The following is a 21,498-nucleotide window of genomic DNA, read 5'->3' as shown; positions in this document are numbered from 1 at the left end:
TAAGAGCAAATCATAATCCAATTTTCCCTGTTGATGAAGCACTCCCCTCTTCTTCCTAATTTACGACAATGAGACGAGGCCTTCGGGGGCCTGAATGACGGTCTCTCATTATCTGTGAGGGCCACGAGAGAGAAAGTGAAAAGAATGATAATAAAATGAATGAGTTAAAGATTCACATTAACCTTTCAGTTTGTGATGGGAATGGAGAATATGCCACAGCCTGACCTTGCTATCCTTCGCATTAATTGTGTGATTTTATTAATTTATGAGGATTCTTGAATATATGACTATCTCTGCATGGGAATAGGTTTGCAAACTGTGAACAAGTTCTTTTTTTCCCCCCTTTCTTATTAAGGAACTTCCTAAACTCTGACATTCACATATGCAATCTATGTTTGTACACGTTCGATCTTAAGACTTAAAGGTCAGTGTTAGAAAAAACTTACTCTATGCAGTATTTATCTCTTTTCCTCTTTTTCATTCTTTTTAACATGACTACAACAACAAAACCCTAAATATTCCTATTTGTCTGACCTAGACACCAGCCCACTCAGTTTTCCTGTCTGAAGCTCATCCATTTTCTACCACTATTTCAGCCTAATTTAAATTCTAGGGAGGTAAAAGCTAAAGTTGTCTAAATCATTAATCCATATGATGTGTCCTGAAGCATCATTACCATAGTGAGATGGACCTGATATTTATATTCCAAGCATATCACGTCCTCACTGTCCCACTTCTGAACTGTGCGTAGTCACACTTTTACAGAGCGTCTCACTGAGCTGAAATACGTTGAATGCCTTGAACAGCCAGAATATTCCTCTCTTTTTAGGGTAGCAGTGGTTGTCTGGTAAGATATCATTTCTACTGGTTTGGTTTTCATTATGCTGAAAACTCTAAAGCACCATAATACAAAAAATGGCTTTAACAACTCTAAATTCCCAAAATACATGTGATGTTTCTCCCCCAAAGAGAAGGTGAAGTGACATATCTTCTTAACTTCATCAATGTTACATCACTGAAAAGCAAAGACTCCACTTTTGCAAGAACCAGTGCTAACATGTCATTCAGTAAATGCCAGAGAAATGTTCGGGGGCAGACTGATGAGGATGATATGTTTTGAAGTGAGGCCAATAAACCTTAAGGTTATTGTATCGTAGATCAGCCAAAGCCATGAGCTGTCAGCCAAGTCTGTCACACTTGTCAGCCCTGGCACAGCCCATAAAACCCCCGACAGCCGACCCGCTGTGATGGGACAGTGGGGATCAAAGCAGAGCCCAACCAGCCTGAGAGGCACACTTCACCTGGGAAATACTTAATATTCACACCCCAACCTCCAACTCTGGGACTACGGATGTGAAGACACTTTGATATTTTAACACTGCATACTGTGCCTTCTATGAACTTCTAGATATCAACATCTCACTTTAGCCACTGTACTACGGTGCTACTATCAGAATAATGAAAATAGCCCTTTCTTTAGGCAAATAAACATAGTTAAACCACTTTAACTACATGTCAGCAAGCACTTTGTTGCATGTGTTGCCTCCTTAATTTTGCACATCACATTAGCGAAGGTAAAAATACAATTTCATCTTTTAAATTATTGATTCAGTATGGTCAAAAATGTTATCATGATACAAATTTTCAGGTCAGTCTATAGTGATCATTATCACAATAAAGGTCAAACCATTAAGCTGGTTTATGATTTGTTAGTGTTGTAGTGCTCGAGACTGGTCTTGGTCTTCAGACCACTTTTTTTAAGGTCTTGGTGTCGTTTCGGTCTCAGATGCATTTTTTCTCAGTCTTGTCTCGGTCGGATTTTACCCATAAAGACCCAAACATCCACCAGCGTCCAAAGCTATCTACTGATCTAAACTGTTTAATAACCTCTGATCCACTAATATTATCAATACAAATAAATAATTGGTGTAAATACAGTTTTTCATCTTTTCATTGTCATCAGATATGACCCATTTGGACATTCAGAGGCTCCGTAGTTACCATGGAAACACCGTCATCTTCTACAACACTGATTCACTGGTAAAACCCATGGGGTTGGATCAATGACAGTGGATGGAGGCACTTGTGTTCTGCTCAGTTAATGATATATTTTGTTGAAAATGTCACTTTTTTCTTCAGCTTTCTTTGTTTCTGATAGAACAACCCTCAATTTCAGTCTGAGCTTTAATGAACATCTACATGATCAGTAAATTAAATATAGGAAAATACATGATTTTCACTGAAATAATGCAAAACACAAAGGGCAATATTGGTTGGTTGGTATTGCAATAAATGGCGATAAATCATTTCAGAAAGGGGAAATTTAGAGGAAAAAATCATATGGGAACTGCCACAAAAGTAGCACTGGGCCTTTACGGGTTAAGACGCAACCAGTCGAGACTACCGCTGTTAAGTTATCTGCTCACGCCACTGATTAGAGTGGAAAGGGATCTATATCAAAACAACCAGTTACTGGTTGCTTGATTTGTTTCCCATGGTTCCCCAGCAATGACTGCATACAGACACAAAGCATGAGTGACAACACGAGTGACAAAAAATAAACTAACAATTGGGATTTCCTGCATTGTGATGCTCTGAAAAAAAGTGCAGAGCATGTTTGTCACTGTTACTGTTACTGTAAATCAGTCTTAAAATAGAGAATTCTTACTTTGCTCACTCTTCTAATAATTTTTCATTGTACGTACAGTCTTGGTCTTGTCTCAGTCTCCACCTGCCTTGGTCTTGGTCCCCACTTGGTCTCGACCCTTAAGTCTTGGTCTTGTCTTGGTCTCAAAACCCTCTGGTCTCTGAAATGTCTTGGTCTTGGATGGTGCGGTCCTGACTACAACACTACAATTTGTTATGGTTTATCTCCCACATTGATTAAATGTGCAAAATCTTCCAAACTGTAATAAGATGAATTGGAAAACAAATGAGCAAAGTGCTGGTACGCTCATGTTTTCAATGTATAACTGTTATTACACTTATATGTACATCTATACAATAGAGCTATAAATCTTACACTAGAAACAGTCTGAAAAGTTAATGTATTTTAATGTGCAGACTGTTTTGTAGTAGATCTAGTAGCTCTGAGACAAACACTCCTTTTGAGTAAATCCCATTCTCTCATTAATTTTCAGAATTTCTCATTTTGACCTAAGACTGTGTCTTAGAAACTACATGATTTTTTTACTTCTTAATTAGTGACTCAAACTTGGTAAAGTTCCACATCTTTTATTGTGGAGGCATTTTACTTGTAGACTACTGTTTCTTTCTCTGTTATTTCAAGTTTAAGCGTTGATCTTTGGCCAAAAGATGGTAATTTAAAACTTTTCTAAAAATCAAAAAGTAAAATGAAGTAAAATAAGAAGAATAAAATATTCTGTTTTATTTGACAGTTTAGTTCAGTTTAGTTTAGTTTAGTTTTGTGTTTAGTTTAGTTTAGTTCAGTAGTTCATTTGTTCCTTTCATAAAAGTATAAAATAATACAATGGAGCAGTATGAAATATGATTATTATTTTTAGTCTGTGTCTCACTAGTGTACAATAATAAACTAAAAACCCAACAACACACCAATACGGTTAACTAACACAATATAAAACTATATTACAATAATCCAAATCGCTGATTTCTAAGAAACATCATGGTATACAGCGAAAAGCTTTGGCATTGACATAGATTGTGTTTTCACAAATGTTGCTGCTTCAGGGACTACAGGTTTATCTTCTTCGTGTCTATGAGCTACACAGACGAACAGTTCTAAACATTTTATAAATTTAAAAGATTTTACATAAATAATATTTATGCAAAGTGTCTCAGCCAAAACTTTCATCCATGACAGTGGAATAAAAGTTAGATTTAGATATGATATAAAATTGTGTCACGATAAATTATTACTGTTTTAGCCTATTTTAAATATACAGATGTAATCCAGTACTCACCCTCCTTTAATATAATCTAAGAATGTGAACTCAGACTCCACTGAGAAAGACAGAAGGGTCACCTGAAATGAAAGGGAATTAGAGACGTTTGATTAAACACAGTGGTGTGAACATTTTCGCCCTGAAAACGTAAAAAAAAAAAAAAAAAAAAAAAAAAAACGGCTTCAGTTTAGGTCTTGAGGATCACTCTGGTCTAAAATGTGAGCCGGCTGTGTCCTGATAACTGACTCATTTACTTTGCCAGAGGACAGGTTTGCAGAGAGGATGGGATGCATTTGTATGCATTACGTGAACACAGTAAGGAATGGAGTTGTGTGAAAATGGGTCTGTCAGGCAGCAGCTTGTGATGGCCGCTTTGAACTTTAGGATCTTTCCCATTAAATTCTGTGGTACGTTCATCTTCTGTTCGGTTGCATAACACAAAGCACATCCTATTCAGCTGCATGTGGTCCAGAATGTAATATACAGTTTGTCTATGTAACACAACATAATCATACAGCTATACTGTTAATGTTTGCACTGTTGTTTTAGTGAATTTTTTGAAGTTGACCAAATCAACAAAGCCTCAGCGTCCTAATTATCTGGTGTGTGATATAAGAAAACCTGCTTTCACAACCTAGAAAGCACAGACTGGCATCTTCTTGCATGATAAGAGGGAATCATTTAACAGAGGAGAAGTCGGTGCAGAGCAGAAAAGAGGCACGGTGCCAGCACTCATTAGCCGGCTGAGCAAATACTCACTGTTCCAGAGTTGACATATTTCTTTTTCTTCATTTTCTTCTTGGTGTTTATCACCTAGAATTAAATAAGACGAAGTACAGGTCATCTCCAAGGGAAAATAGCATGGGTATGCTGTCATTTTACAAGTGAACTGCAGCATTGAGGCTTAAAGCTGCAAACAATGCTATTTCATGAATATTAATGTACAACCCAGTGTAATCATGTGCAACATAACACACACAATTGAAATATTAAATACGCCTGCTATAAAATCTGTTTCAGAGCCAGTGTGTGGGATTTAGTGGCATGTAGAAGTGGAGGTGAAGAATGAAACCAACTAAAAACCCTGTCGTTTCTACATGTGTATTAATGTCTACTGTGGCTTTCTCTTAAATGTCAAAATGCTGAATGCTTGATCTTAACCCATAAAGACCCAAACATCCATCACCGACCAAAAGCATCTACTGATCTAAACTGTTTAATACCTGTTGATCCACTAATCCTATCAATACGTGTAAATAATTGGTGTAAAATAGTTTGTCATCTTTTCATGGTCATCAGATATGACCCATTTGGACGTTCAGAGGCTCCGTAGTGAACGTGGAAACACTGTCATCTTCCACAACATTGATTCACCAGTAAAACCCATGGAGTTGGATCATTGACAGTGGATGGAAATGCTTGGTTTATGTTCAGTTAATGATAGATTTTACTGAAATAGTAACTTTTTTGCAGTTTTCTCTGTTTTTGATATAATAGCCCTCAACTTTAAAGTGAGATTTTATGAACATCTACATGACCAATAAATTAAATACAGGAAAATACCTGATTTATACTGGTAAAATCTGAAATATGGAAGATAATACCATAATAAACGGTGATAAATCACATAAGAAAGGTTAAATATAGAGAAAATTTCATTTGGGAACTGACACCAAAGTAGTACTGGGTCTTTATGGGTTAAACAAACAGGCAATATAATAATAATAGTTAAAAAATAATAGTTTACAGGCTTTTCCAGTTGATATAGAATCACATATAATAGCATACCACACTTGGCAATAGATACAAAAAGAGGTCTTTGACAAAAACCTGAAGCTGGATTTAGCTTTTGCTCCACTGAAACCACTAAATCTGGATCATACTGTATAATGCGTTTTCAACTTTTCCCCAGTTTTTCAAAGCTGTGGTCAAACACTTCTCTGAGTAGCCCTACTAATGTGGTGGCATTTTGTCAGTGGTTTCCATCTGTTTCTTCTGCTTGTAATTTTTATGTTAAAACTGAAAATGCAAATAAAAACAGCTAGATAGAAATTCACAAAGTGTTTGTCCATTCTGGGCTTCTGTAGAAACATGGAAGCAAAATTAGAGGTTCTTTGGAAGTAGATCTGCTCCTTATGTTCAGTTCATTTCAGTTTACAGGTACAATATGTACACAACATTAAGCTGAGGGAAAGAATATTACACTAGGTTTAGCTACAAGCAAATTTCCATTTGCAGTCCTTGGCCAGGTAAGCACAAATATAAAACATATCCATATCAGTATAAACATATATGCATGTCTGGTCACACTGTTCAGCCTAACTCCCAAAATCCAATGCAAAATGCAAATTTTAAAGCAAAATGCTCATTTTATGCAAATGAAAGTGATGAAACTGCAGTTGTTAGTGCAGTTATACTAATTTTCTGCTGATCCCCATAAATTTTACACACTTCTCCTTTAATGATTTGTTTTTCAGCCAACGTTCTTCATTTACATTTTGTGACACAATTAGTCAACATTTTATCCATCCCACTAAACTGCAAGATTATAAGCCTATAATTACTGTGACACTCCCTATAATTTCTTCTTTTCTGCATTCATCTCACATCTATGGTTTTTTTTACTCATTAATATCAAAATGTTCACCACATCCTTTTCGCAACCATAACCTCCCCATGTTTACACCTTTTAAATTGGCAGGAATATATATAGGGAAAATGTGTATGTGGGTGGGAGACAGGATGAATGATAAGTCTGTGTGACTGACAGAGCAGAAACAGATGGGAAAGCTGGGTGAGATTGATCGCACTGTAAAAACTGAATGTGTAAACAGTTCATCTTATACATACCAGGACAGGGGGAATGTTGAGAATTCAGGCATGAATCGACTGGTGAGACAGGCTTAAGGTTCAACACTTGCCTTTACTTTAACCACTATCCTACCGGTTGTACGACAAGAGGGAAATGTCAGTCCTGAGACCAAAGACGTCTCAGCTCATTACCCAGATTTTCTATGGCTGCTAGGCATGAAAGTGACAGCCCCTAATTTAACATAGAGGGATAGCAATTTGTCTGACACACTGAACAATCTGCTGATGCAAAAACTAAAGGGCCTTTCAGTCTCACTAGGAGGTAGAGAGGAATCAACGGTGGCGTGTAATGGGGCTGACATCCAAAAGGCAGGTATTTGTCCATCGGCTAAATACCACAAAAACCAAGGAAGCATAAAGGTATTGACGTGTCCGCGCTTTTGATTTCAAATTTCAGCTAGTTGCGGAAATTTGAAAAATGCATGTTTAACCCTATAATGCCAAACGTATCATATTTGATACATGAGTTTTGAAGCCCTCTACATGATCGATGTGATTTTCTTTTTCTTGAAAAAGCTGATGTATAAAATTAGATACATGCAATACACAGATAATCCACCAGGGGGAAGGAATTCACTCATCAGAGGCTTTTCAAGTGACACTACAATTGAGGAAGGAGGCAGAACTTTGCCAGTTTTGAAAAGGAATTACTAATTTGTTAGACATGTTTGTGTTATAGTTACCTCCGCCAAGGAATGGTGGAGGTTATGTTTTCTGTTTGTTTGTCTGTTCAGCACTTTTCTGCTGCTTTATAAATGCAGTTTATTATCATTATTATTATTATTATTATTATTATTATTATTATTTATTTATTTATTTTTTTGTATTGTTTGTTTGTTTGTTTGTTTGTCTGTTAGCAAGATAACTCAAAAAGTTCTGGACAGATTTAGATGAAATTTTCAGGAAATGTTGACACTGGCACAGGGAACAAGTTATTAAATTTTGGTGGTGATCGGGGGGGGACTGATCTGCCTTGGCGGAGGTCTGCGCTCTCCAAGTGCTTTTCTTGTATGTTATTGTTTGTTCAAAAGTAATAATATTTGAGCATTGAGACCCAATGTATCAAATATAATACAAAATTGAATCTCATACATGGAAATTGATATTTGAAAAAAAAAAAACATTGGGTTGTTCAGAAGGACCAATATGGCTCCAGTTTCAAAGAACTGGAATTTTCTGTCAATGATTTAATGGTTCAGGCTTTACAGAGTTAATTTTTTGTATGAAATCATAATTTGGTTCTGTTTTGTTCCACGCCATTCACCGCAGCTGTGTCATCTCTTGCCTTGCCCATCAATGCTAAAATCTGTGTTGAGACATCGTGTTCGTTATTTGCACACAGATCTGTTTTATCTATTTTGTGCCGTAAAGGGACAACTTAAGCCGTCCCATGAGAGGCACTGAGAAATAGCTGTGATGTGATTCCATATCCTTTGTTCTCCTATTAATCCTGCCTCTACACCCCTGCTAATAGCTCCATTTCTATGTGCATCAGCATCCATGTGATTATAGTGGTAAAATAAATCTTGAATTTTGAAAAGAAATACGTGGGCAGAATCATTTTAATTGGATATATGACCGCTTGGGGAGATGCATACCATGCCTTACAAATGCCCTTCATTAAAAATCTGTGGAATAACTTTCTGTTTTTTTTGGAACATGAATAAATGCATGTGTTGACTGCAGAAAAATGGGATATCCATGGAGAGGACTGTGTGAAAGTAATGACAATCATAACAGTGATGTCAAAGATACAGTAGAAATGTCACTCGCTTCTGAAACCAGATCCAAGACATTCATCATATTCAGGGACTTGGGATCTCAAGAGCAGACATAAAAAAAAAATAAAAAAAAAATACTGGAATTACTTACCTCATACACATTGAACTGGCTTTGCCCTCGAGCTAACTCTCGGTAGCTGGTCGTGAAATCCCCGATGAAATCATGGCTGGGAGAAGGAAGGAATACAGGAAGAGAAACACCAGTGGGTATGAAAATATTAGGTACAAATAACGTAACAGACAGTTGGAACAACACGCATCTTTGTGACAGGATAAAAAACACCACTCAAAGCTCAAATTCAGTCATGTTTCTGCTCGTATTATTTGATGAATTTTAAGTGAATGCTGTAACGCTGTGTTCACATCATAGTAGTTACCTTCCATCCCGGTCCCAATCATACACCTCCACCTTGATTGTTCTGGATAAAAAAAGAAACATACATTTAGATGGTGATGAAATGTGGGATTCGGCACCTTGAATTTAAGACTTGTTAACATCTTTTAAAGATGACTTAGAACAGAATTTAATAGCAATTTCATGGCCATACTGGCAAAAATTCATGACTCCTAGAATTTAACCCTATAACGCTGAACGTATCATATTTGATACATGAATTTTGATCCGTGTGATTTTTTTCCCCTTGAAAAACCTGATGTATACAATTAGATATATTCAGTAGATGGATAATCCACCGGGGGGAGGAATTTGTTCACCTTTCCACCTTTCCATTCGTTCGCCTTTCCAGTGACACTACAAGATTGTCAGGAGGCAGAACTTTCCCAATTTTGAGAAGGAATTACCAATTTGTTAGACATGCTTGTGTTATATTATGTTTTTGTTTGTTCAAAAACACTAATATTTGAGCATTGAGACGCGAGGTATCAAATATGATACAAAACTGAAAATCATACATGGAAATTGATATTTGAAAAACTTTTTTTGGGTTGTTCAGAAGGACCATATTTTCTGTCAATGATTTAATGGTTCAGGCTTTACAGGAAAGAGAAATAAAATGTATTTATTTACTCCAGCACTTTGATTCCCATCGTTCTGTTCCATTCCTCACGAGGGGCTGCAAAGTTAGCGATAATTGGTTCCTAATTTCAGAATAAATTGTCAGGTTGGAGTGGATGGAATTGAGTTGACTAACGTTTCTTTCTTTGCAGCTTGGACCTTTAACAGACACAATTAAACACAATACAGTGAACAAGTTTATGGTAACATAACTAAAGACCTACCATATCAAATTTAATACCTTTTAAAGACTTTTTTTTAAGGTATTAAATGCATATTTAGAAATTCAAGACTTTTAAGACTTTTTAAGACCCGTAGGAACACTGTTAATAGAATCTGAAATACCCATGTCAAAAACAAAGTGCTTATTTACCACATAGCTTTCAGATACAATCTTATGATGTGCTAAGTGAAAGACTGTTTACTGCAACGTGGTTCCAAGCTGTCTTGTTGGTTGTCCTCAGTGTGATGACAAAATAACTCTAATTTTATAATTTTGGCATTAGACCAATTTGCAGCCATTTTCTGAAGAAGAGTAGCTCTCAGAAATCACAAAATGTTAATTCATTTGACAATAGCTCAAAGGCTGCTCTCAAAAATGTCCAAATAATTTCTAAAATTCAAAGATACCCCTAGAAAAAATGACTATTGGGCAAACATGTAAAAGCATCAGTGTTTTTTGGAAATATAGTGCATGTATGAGTAAGTGTGACAGTCATTGCACTAAGGAAAAATAACTACAAGCCTCAGTGACAGTTTCATTATCATCATTATAGCTTTTATAATTAAAAAGGACTGTAGGCAGAAGCAACAGGCATGTATCCTCAGAGTATTCAGTGACAAATATTGTAAAACATCATGATGAGGACGATAATAATTTATTTGTATGATTAATTCTATTGTAATGACTGGAGTCTTCCGGGGATTTAATGGATCTTATGCAAATCAAAATCTCAGTAGTTAAATAAGCTACGTCAAAACCTTGCAGATATCCTTAAATATTATCCTGGATACAAATCTGCTTGTAAATGGATTTTTTGCTTTGAGTTAATCAATTAAAGTGGCTATCGCATGAAAACTAAGATCCTCACCAGCCTCAAAAGAAGCTGCTGCGTGCAAATGAAAATGCCAGCTTGTGTTTCTGAAAAAAAAAAAAAAAAAAAAAAATCTGCCACGCATGTTGACTTCATTCAAAGGAGCATCATGAAAAAAAGCCACGTTCATGACACTTAAGACAAATGCTGCAGAAACAATGCCCCTGCAGAGTGAGGAGGAAAATAAAACTTTCTTTTGTCTCTTTCATTGCAGAGTCACATTGATCTCACCTCCATGCTTCCCCTCTCTCCCTTACTTCATCTTACACAAGTACTGACACCAGCCCAGATCCAAAGAAAATAGAAGCAAGCAGTACATCAGAGACTCTTTTCTGTCACTGAGGAATTGAAAGATGCCTGAAATAAGCCCAACTTCTCTCTACCACCTGGCCCCATGTCGTTGTGTGGTGACAGTTTGTTCTTTTGAGGTTATCTTCAAGGCTGTGAGGTAGGGAGAATGTGCTTCCCATATAGGTGGTACAAACAGAATGCTTCTCTTCCAGCATGTTAAAAGAGAAGAGAATAGGTAGAAGTGAAATAGATGGAAAAATATATGTAAAACAATGAGAAATAGAAAGTATGGTTATGCAGGAGTTTATCCAATGTTCAGTGGAAGTGGTTCTGCTGTAGTGCAAGTCACGTTAGACAAATAAAGAGCCTAGAAACGGCCTCCACACTAGCTCTATTTGCTGTCATTTTATTTCAAATATCTTGAATCTTAACTTGCAGATGTATCAAAAGCACTCAGAGACTCATCCTTTCAGTAGCCCTCCAAGTGTCAGAACAATATCCACTCCAAAACTAATCAACCACAGCTACTATTCTAAGGAATATTTAATGAACATGACTCATCTTCAGATTCATCTATTTGACACAGGATGGCTCTACAGCTCCAATTACTCAGATCTGTCTGTGATCATTTATCAGACATCAAAATAGACTTTGAGTTATGTTTCTGAATGAGATTCTGAATGAGAAATAATTCATTCTTTTGATGTTTTTAATATATTATACGTATTATGATTTAGGTACCACACAAAAAGCAGGCATAGTTTACAAAGTCAGTGTGAAATATATGGAGAGTGAAGGAAATAATTTGCTTTTTTTTGTTTTCCTTTTTTTTTTTGCATTTAATGTTTAGCTGAATTTGCAACTTGTGGTAAGTGCTTTCCATTATCCACCCCTCTTCACATCCTCATCATCCTCTTTGTGATGTACTCATGTGGAGTGGAAGCTTTGAATATTCAAGCTCTGTTTTCTTTCAGTTGTATTTCAACTACACCTGCCTGTTTTCATTCCTCTTTCCTTCATTTTTCCTCTCTTTTGTCCTGTCACATTTCCTTCCTTGCTCTCCTCCTCTTTGCTAAAATAAGTCTGTTGCTTCCCAAGCACAGTGCATGTAGAGGAATGGATTTGATCATGGCAGATGTTCGCTGTCACCAGGGACTAAAGTGGATTCTGCTACTTGAAGGACAGTCGGCCTAATCACTGATGTAAGGTAGATGTGCTTTAACCTTGCATGTGTGCATGCTTTTATGTGCATGTGTGTATGCACATGTGCAAGATTTTTTAAAAAGCTACCAGTAGATCTGAGTGAAAAATGGTGGACAGATAGCCTGTGGCAAAGATTCAGAGGTGGAATTTGTTGCATCAGTAACAAGCAAAAGCTGAATGGTGCATAGTCAAGATGAGCCTTTTCACCGTGTGGCTGATACACAAAACGTGTGTTTTTGTTTACTAGACATTACACTGCATTAGACCCCATTCCAAACATGAAGTTTTAATGCAATCATTATTACTAAACTGCATTTATCACTAACACAAATCAATGTTTGTTGACAGATTTCCAAACTCAAGGAGGTGAGTATGTTGGAGACATTTGGACATTTCAACGTATATATAATCTAAATTGCCCATAGGTGTGAACGTGAGCGTGATTGGTTGCTTGTCTCTATATGTCAGCCCTGTGATGAACTAGTGACACATCCAGAGTGTACCCCACCTTCACCCACAGGTAGCTGGGACAGGCTCCTGCACCCACCACGACCCTCTCGAGGATAAAGTGGTTCAGAAGATGAATGAATGAATGAACATAGATATAACAAATGAAGGAAGAGGGAAACACTGGCCAAAAAATATGCATCTAATTAAGACATGCATAGTGAAACTGGAATGAAACTGACAATATTTTAAATTTATCATTAGATAGTGCTGAGATGTTTTCAGTCTTCAAGAGGTTATTTATGAAGAGATGTACAGGTTAATCATGGGTATATGACATATGGAAGGAAACAAGCAAAATGTGTAAAATTATATGTAGCATAAAGTAGTAATCATTAACCCATAAAGACCCAATGCTATTGTTGTGTCAGTTCCCAAATAAAATTTTCTCCATATCTAACCTTTCTTAAGTGATTTATCACAATTTATTATAATATTATTCTCTGTATTTTGCATTTTATCAGTATAAATCAGGTATTGTCCTGTGTTTATTTTACTGATCATGTAGATGTTCATAAAAGCTCACTTTAAAGTTGAGGGTTATTATATAAAAAACAGAGAAAGCTGCAGAGAAAGTGACTTTTTCAGTAAGATATATCGTTAACTGAACAGAAACCAAGCATTTCCATCCACTATCATTGATCCAACTCCATGGGTTTTACTGGTGAATCAATGTTGTAGAAGATGACAGTGTTTCCATGGTAACTACAGAGCCTCTGAATGTCCAAATGGGTCATATCTGATGACCATGAAAAGATGAAAAACTGCACTTTACACCATCTTTTTACATGTATTGATAGGATTAATGGATCAACAGGTACTAAACAGTTTAGATCAGTAGATGGTTTTAGTCAGTGATGGATGTTTGTGTCTTTATGGGTTAATATAAGTATGTAATGATTGTAGTCATTGATACTGTCCACAAATGAAGTACATTGATTGTATAGATGTTAGTTATATTGGCAGTAGAATAAATTTTTATTGCATTGTTTAGGTTGAAATACTGTAAAAATTAGGGACCCCAATAAACAAAATTAAACCAAAGTAGACTAAACTAAAATAAGCATTTAGGATTAACTCTATAATACAGTATCAGTATGAGAGAAAATGTATCTCGGCTCATGTGATACAAGAGCTTAAGACTTGCCTAAAGGAAATGAATCTAAAAAAAGTGAGAAATGTGTTTACAAAATCAAACAAGAATACATAAGATAAAACCTACTGTTTAACATTTACTATCACACCCTCTATGAGACATAAATGGTGATTGACAGGGATTACAACTAAACAAGCCCATATAATATTTTTTTTAGTGGAATCCTACATAAGATGCTTTTAAAAATCAGTATGCGTTATTTTGCTCAGACGAGGCACAGAAAGCCAAGCATTATTTCTCAGGTGCTTATTCTGTACTTATTATTTTCTTGTCTAGAATAAGCCTTGCATTTGATGAAAAGGCTGCATCATGTTCTTTAGCAGAGATGTGGCAGCTTGCTCTGTTTTCTATTCTTCAGATATGGGAGTTGGGAGAGGAGTAGAATACTGCTTTGAAAATCTCAAGAATCCTTTGTTAAACTTGCTCCAACTTCCACTATTATCCTTTGGTGCATTTAATGAGAGAAACACATCCAGCACTGATCTAATTAAAGTCAAATAAATCTGCAATAGATCTTCCACTGACATACTTGTGCTGATCGAGGTGCTTCAGTCTCTTCTCCAACATTTTTTGGACTTGGTAGGAATGAGAGTAGAGGGGTGCCAACACAGATAACAAGCATTTGGATCCACAAGTTCTGTTACTACACCCTAATACATCAACATATGGTTTTTCTATATGTGAAATCTGCATGGTGTCATTTTTGGCCACATCATGTCGCATTCTGCTTTCACTGAACTGCTTTTGAGGTCCAGGAGCTTATGTGGAACAAAAATCTATTTCTCCTACTAGGGATGCACTGATGCCATGTTTATACTGAGTACCAATATGAGTACTTAATAATACCATTACAGTTCTTAGTTACCATAATTTCCGGTCCATAAGCCGCTACTTTTCTCCATGTGCTGTTAACCGGCAGTTCAAAAATGATGCAGCTAATTTACGGTTTCCGGGCTAACGATTGATCCGACTGTCGAAAAAGGAAATAGAGCTGCTGCGCGTAAGCTTGGCATCAATGAATCGATGGTGAGATGTTGGAGATGGGGTGGGTGTGGATTATAGTCAAGTACAGCCAATAGTCCGCAAAGTATGGTACTTTTGAAAATGTGCTTTACTGTTATTGTCATTAGTTTGACTGTAACGAAGTGCTGCTACTGACATTTAATGCATTGGAATGAGCGTTTCTCAATCAATCCACCAGAGGACGCGGCTCTTATTAACCATACTTGCCAAATACCACGAAGAAGAGTAACGTAACGAGTAACGAGAAGAAGAAGAAAGTCAGAAATAACAAACATGGTGACAACAGAGGAGGTAACACTAATGTGGATACTAATGTAGATACTGATGAGGGTAGTTGTCATAAATATGTCAGTAGTTTTTCACTAACTTGCACAGTCGCTCTCTGAAAATATCCGCAACTTCCACGGTTCCCGGTGGTACTGCTTCTCCATCTGGGTACGCACAGAGCCTTTTATATAAGATAATATGATGATCTTTATATGGCTCTGGGTACGCATCTGCTAGCTCCCGAAAAACGGACAGAATTACGTGTGGAATGTACGCAGAGGACCTACAGTGCACTCCATCTGTATCTGTCTGTGTCTTTAACGTAACTTGCAGTGACCATTACTTTTGTCACCGTCGTTTATTTTAAAAGATCTCCACACTGCTGACATTACTCCTCCACCGCGTACCTGCTGCACCATGAGGTGAAAGTGACATTGCCGTCAAGTGGTATCGGTGTGTTTGTATTGGAGCACTTTTACGAGTACGAGTATTACTACACACACACTCAGTATCGAACCGATACCTGATACTGGTATCGGTATCGGTGCATCCCTATCTCCTTTGAGTTATTATATGATTATTAAATGAGTGTCTGTGTTTGGAGGGAATCAAGTCCAGGAACTGAATATTGTATTTATTTCTATCACTGATTATAGGAGTGTTAATATAATTGTGATTGTGCGCAACTTTTAACCAACATTTGTGATCTCCATTTCTTTCAAACATAGACTTCTCCAGCAGTCTGACAGTGATACATGTGGGAGGAATTACTCTAACCTGCTTTAATTTATGTTCTGTTAGCACATTAATGCTCTTTGAATCATTTGGAGCTCTCTTTTCAAGGGGAAGTTGATGGATATAAACAGTAATTTTATAGATCAGAAGCATTGACAGCCTGAAGTGCTGTTTGTTGAATTCAGCTTAATCTGTTAGCGTTTCTGTAGAAGTCTATAATTACTCACACAGACCTTCCCAACTCCTCACGAAAACAAGCAGACACTGAAATGCTAAGTTTATTCTTCACCCACGTACAAGGATATAACCTGTTTATAGTGCTGTCTTGGTGATAGCTCGGGACTTGCAGCATTTCAGGCTGTTTCAGCTTGTGGCTTGTCACTTTTCATTATTCTCCCTCGGCATGTGTGTGGGCATATGCGCATGTTTGCATGGTACACAAGCATTTTCGGAAGTGCTTTTGATGCACAGCTCAGTCCCTTGTGTATGATTAGCTCTGACAGGGTAGTGACCTCTTCTTTAGTTTACGTGCAATTGGCGGGCTCACATAGTTTCACCTAATAATTCCCCAAACAAACCCTCATACATCCATGAGCCAACTCCATCAGTAGCTCTGCTTCTATGTGTCTGTTTGGGATTTATTCCAGTTTCCCAGCACTCACCAGCTTCTCAGAATTGTCAGTAATTAGAGTTTGACTGCATGCACATAAGACAGGACAGATGCCTTTGTGAGAGACTAATAAAGAAGGAAAAGCGCAAAAAAGACACAGTATGTCATGAAATATTTCCCCCACCAAAGCAACCTGTCTCTCACTCTTTTTTCATCTTCCCTCAGCTCCATCATGATTTAGCTTGTTTTCTTCCCGGCACATTCTTTTTAAATTAAAACTGGGCAGATAAGCTGGGATGAAAATGAATTCATATCCCCTCTGACACAGACTGTCTACGTTAATTATGTGCCAACAGGGAAGAGTAACCTATCATAATTTTACATATTTAACAACTATTGTAAGCCACTGCTTCCAGAGACAAAGGCTACGTTCAGACGGCAGGTCTTAATGCACAATTTGGATTTTTTGGTGGAATCCGATTTTTTGTGGGCTTGTTCATATTACACATTAAATGTGACTTCTATCAGTTTTGAGTATGAACTGAATGCGACCCTGAAGTGACCCGCATGCGCAAAAGAGGTCCTGATGTAATACATGACCACGCAGGCACACACTGTGTTTACAGAAGTAAAAATGTTTTTCCCACTGCTCCTCCTCTTGGGATGCAGAATTGTGACATTTGTTGCATTTCAGTGGTGTAAAGGTTGGATAAATGTGACCTGGCCATTCAGACTGAAGTCTCATTGCAAAATATCAAATATGTATGATTTGTATGTATGATTTAGGACCACATATGAAAGCGGCCTGGGTCGCATTTGAAAAAATCGGACTTGTGCTGTTCAGACTGTCTTTAAGGGTGCTTTCACACTGCATATCTGAGTCCATATCTGAGTATTTTTGACTCCAAAGTCCGCTTAATTTTATCAATGTGAATGCAAACGTTCCGTGCTCAAGTACCGTATCTGAGTCCAGCTGAGAAGGTAGTCCTGGGCACGGACTGCGTGGACTCCTGTGTGGTACGTTGCAGTGTGAAAGCGATCCATGCCCGAGAACGGACGTGACCTAATCACCATGAGACCATAGACAGCGCTCCTGTTGTCTCCTGAAAAAGCCTTGGATCCATGTGGTATAGGCTCGCCTTATCGACCGAACCACTCAGTGATATATCAGGGACAACAAAGGTCGCTCTTTCTCACTTTGCCTCAAACAGGCTAACAGAGAGAAAAGTATTACCACCATTGTAGAGAAATGAACAGAACAGTCACTTGGTTGATGATGAAAGGGTTTGTCTTCTTCTGACTTCCGCATTGGTTGGATAGTGACAGAATTCTTTCCACACCACCACGTACCGTTTCGGCCCTGTAACACCCACTCGTACTCGAGCACGGGCCACAGTACGTGCTTGTGAATGCAACATCTGTGAATGTATCCAAGTACGGTACAGACTCAGGTATGCAGTGTGAAAGCGCCCTAACAGATCGGATACAGGTCACATATGGGCAAAAAAATCGGATTTGGGCCACATTTGCTTGCAGTCTGAATGTAGCCATCGTGTGGAAGCAAAATTATAATAAGAAAACACTGCTAAATATAATTAAAGCCCCCAACATGTAATCCCTGTCATTAACATTGAGAACATTAACATTGGCCCTGAAGGGGGGCCAACGTGGTCAGCATACTTGTGGTCAGCATACTTGTCAGCATACATGTGGACATGTGTTTTGAGGTTTGCAGAGTTCAATCTTGAGTTAATGTGCTGCTCGGGAGTTGTTGATAAATATTCTTATTGGGCCGTTTTCTGCCTTAAAGCTATACTGTATGATGTGGCATTTTTACACTTTTCTTTTGTCATCTTAAAATGCTCCTAATAAGTGTGTGTCAAACTAAAATGTAAAAGAAATCCCCAGGTATTGAAACTCAAAAATGTTTAATTCTCATATATTTCTGATAAAAGTCTGACCAATCATTTTATTTGGTCCGAATAAAATAATTGGCCGAACCTGGCTGAGCCCCCGTCAATCATCCATTATCGCCGTCCCCACATCCGATATGTGTCCCTCTGAACCTGACGCTTCACTTGCGCTGCTTCTCCTGTCACTGACCACAGTCTACTGTCTAGGATGTGTATGGATAAAACTCAAATGCGCATGTGAAAGGGAAAAAACGGATTTATTAACAGAAACAACAACCAAGGGGAACAAACAGGAATCTGATGAATGAAGGATGGAGATAAAAGTCCGGAAGTCAGCTGTACTGGACTGAACAGGTCTGCACAAAGCTCAGATTTTATGACCGTGGGACTCATACAGGTGCATGTACATGGTGTCACACAGTGTAGGATTATGTAGGATGATAAATGTATGGACTATGAAACCTCAAATGTCCACGGAAAAATTCGCGGAGGCCATGTGTTCACAGTGCGTGCGCCTGTCGCCTGGACATCTCATCCCTGTGGTGCAGTGAAGACACTGACCCAGCGCTGACCAGACCACACCCTTAAATACAGGGTCTACTGATGGAACAGGGGTCACGGCAGGTGGATGATGTATCTGATTACTGAGGAAGAGGTCCGCGGACACACCGAAGCGGACCGGACCTCCACCCCTGCTTCCTCTGTGCACATCAGGTGAGAGGAGGAGCCTCAGAGCTCAGGCAGAGGGAAGTGGGTGGGGCTTTGGTGGGAGGTGGGTTGTTCATGTTCAAACTTTTACGAAGTGCTGTGAGCAATGCCACATCGGTAGGTATAGCTTTAAGCCCCATTTTGTACTAGTATTACCTGTGACACTCTGGTAAATTGTAATAATTGTAGACGTCATCTGTGATATTAAACCTGTGCAAATCAGCCACAAATTTCCAATCCTGTTTCAGCAAATGCAGATGCTCTGTGATAGTATCAGTCTTGTGCAAAATCAATATCTCTGTAATTTTGTGGGATTTACAACATTTTTTGTTTCCTTCAAGCATTTATTCAACCCATTTCCTGGTCGAGGATGATGGAGGCTGTGTTGGTGATGATAAATCAAAGTTTTAAAAATGTGAAAAGGTAGAAATCCAGGAGGCTCATATTGCAATATAGCAAGGATGTTCACTGAAAGAATAAACTTAAATCTTTCAGAAGGGTGACATCTCCGCAGATGAGATGGATCATATACGTGACAGCTACAGTCAGGAACATTTCTCTGTCTTTCAGCATTGTTCTGTAAGTGGTGAACCTGTCCTTGGCATCAGAACTGAGGAATAATGTCGGTAAATTTGATAAAAAAAAAAGACTTTTTCTTAGCCTGTGTGAATGTCCTGCATGAAACTGATATGGTGGGTTAATTTCCAAATCACCGAGGTCCACAAGTTACTCTAGTCTGTGTGAACAGGGCTGTGATATGCTAATATCATTCAGATTCTAGGAGGATACTTTGGGCAGGTGAAAAGCTCATTTATTTAAAGGTATTATTACAGGTTTCAACCAATTTATGGTGAGCTGGTGCAGAGACTATGATTTTGTCTAGTAGGGATGGATGCTCCAATGAAAAGGCAACATCTGAAGTGTGGAGGATGAAGTAAACCTACTTTTAAACATTATGAGAGAGGATACTATCAGGATTTTGGATATGAACAAAGTTTTTAAAAAATGACCTTTTCAAGAGGGCGTTTGAGGGAATGAGAGTGTTCAAACTTCTGCCACAAGTGAAAATCCTACTTTGCTTGTTTCATGTAAAACAGAATATTAGAGCAAAAAAAGAAATTTTAGAGCAAAAACTGGAATATTTTGTACTTGTAAATGTAATCACTGTTGCTTGAGAAGAAGAGAAGAAATTACACATGTTTTTATTTCTCTGGAAAAACCCAAAATCCACACAGAAATCAGTTTATACATCATTATCATGGGTGTGAAGAAAAATCACTATATGTAGGTGCATTGTTCAGGTATGTAAGGATCCATTTGCAAACAGAGAACAAAGAAGCAGTTTATGTATGTACATGTTTGTCACATTGATATACACTGTGCCATTGATAAAACAGTACTGCTCTTTTACCCCGCCCCCCGAAAGGGAGGCAAGGGGTATTGTTTTTGGTTCAGTTTGTTTGTTTGTTAACACTCTAGCACCAAAACTATTGGTTGAATTCATACCAAATTTGGTTTATATATTGCCAGTGACCCAGAATAGATCTCATTACATTTTGAGAACAGTAGGTGGAAGTTCAAATTTTTTCTGAATTTTTCAAATCTTTTTTTTTTTTTCCCATTTACTTATAATGGGCAAAATTTCAAATGTCTATTGCAGTAAAATTATTGCTTAAATTCATACCAGATTGGGTTTATAGATTGCCAGTGACCCAGAATAGATGTGATTACATTTTGGGAAAAGTAGGTCAAAGTTCAATTTTTTAATGAATTCTTTAAATCTTTTTTTTTCCCATTTATTTATAATGAGCGATATTTCACGTCTATAAAAACATAAATTTTGTTTCAGTTTACTTAAGACTTGGCACATACATAGAGGCAATTGATGTGATGACATCAACACACATAGACATGATGAAATCAGCTGGATTGATGCCAAAATAAGCTACAATACGTGCGAGGGGCGGCGTTTGTTGTGGCTAGCACCACTCCTTTTATTCTGCACTGCTCTGATAACATCTATAGCATCTAAACTTGAGTGGTGTAATGGTACACAACTCAAAGATGATGATATGTGTATAAATGAAACACCACAAGGAGGTCAGTGAAGATTACAGTGGCCTTTTGTGTCAAACCTTTCTCTTCAGGATCAATGCCAAAGGATGGCCTAAACACATGGTTGAGTTTTAATAATGTGACAGAAAGAAGAATAGGTGGCTTAACTCTGCAGCATGTTGGACTGATATTGATTTCTACTGGTTAAACCCTTCAAGGACCAGGAGGTAGTAATGGCTGTCATCAGTATGCTGTTTGCCAGTCACAGAGACTTTGACTGGGGCCATGAAGGCAGTCCATAGATCGAACCAATAGAAATCAGTGATAGCTAAAGCCGATATTATAG

The 21,498-nt window shown here is 37.7% G+C and overlaps 1 protein-coding gene across 2 annotated transcripts in view; it reads right to left on the bottom strand.

Moving 5' to 3' along the window:
- The window catches only part of cpne5b (copine Vb), a 157,718-nt gene that overhangs the window by 22,871 nt on the left and 113,349 nt on the right, over window positions 1-21,498 (bottom strand). For both annotated transcript variants that reach the window (XM_030135190.1, XM_030135188.1), the window contains 4 exons: window positions 8,953-8,994; window positions 8,667-8,742; window positions 4,683-4,736; window positions 3,942-4,003 (listed from right to left, as the gene is read on the bottom strand). In XM_030135190.1, coding sequence (XP_029991050.1) covers window positions 3,942-4,003; window positions 4,683-4,736; window positions 8,667-8,742; window positions 8,953-8,994 — 234 coding nt within the window. The remainder of the gene's footprint in view (window positions 1-3,941; window positions 4,004-4,682; window positions 4,737-8,666; window positions 8,743-8,952; window positions 8,995-21,498) is intronic.

This window comes from Sphaeramia orbicularis, chromosome 5 (assembly GCF_902148855.1).
Source record: "Sphaeramia orbicularis chromosome 5, fSphaOr1.1, whole genome shotgun sequence".
NCBI classification, from domain to species: domain Eukaryota; kingdom Metazoa; phylum Chordata; class Actinopteri; order Kurtiformes; family Apogonidae; genus Sphaeramia; species Sphaeramia orbicularis.
The sequence above is the reverse complement of the archived record's forward strand: the minus strand, read 5'-3'. Positions and strand labels throughout refer to the sequence as shown.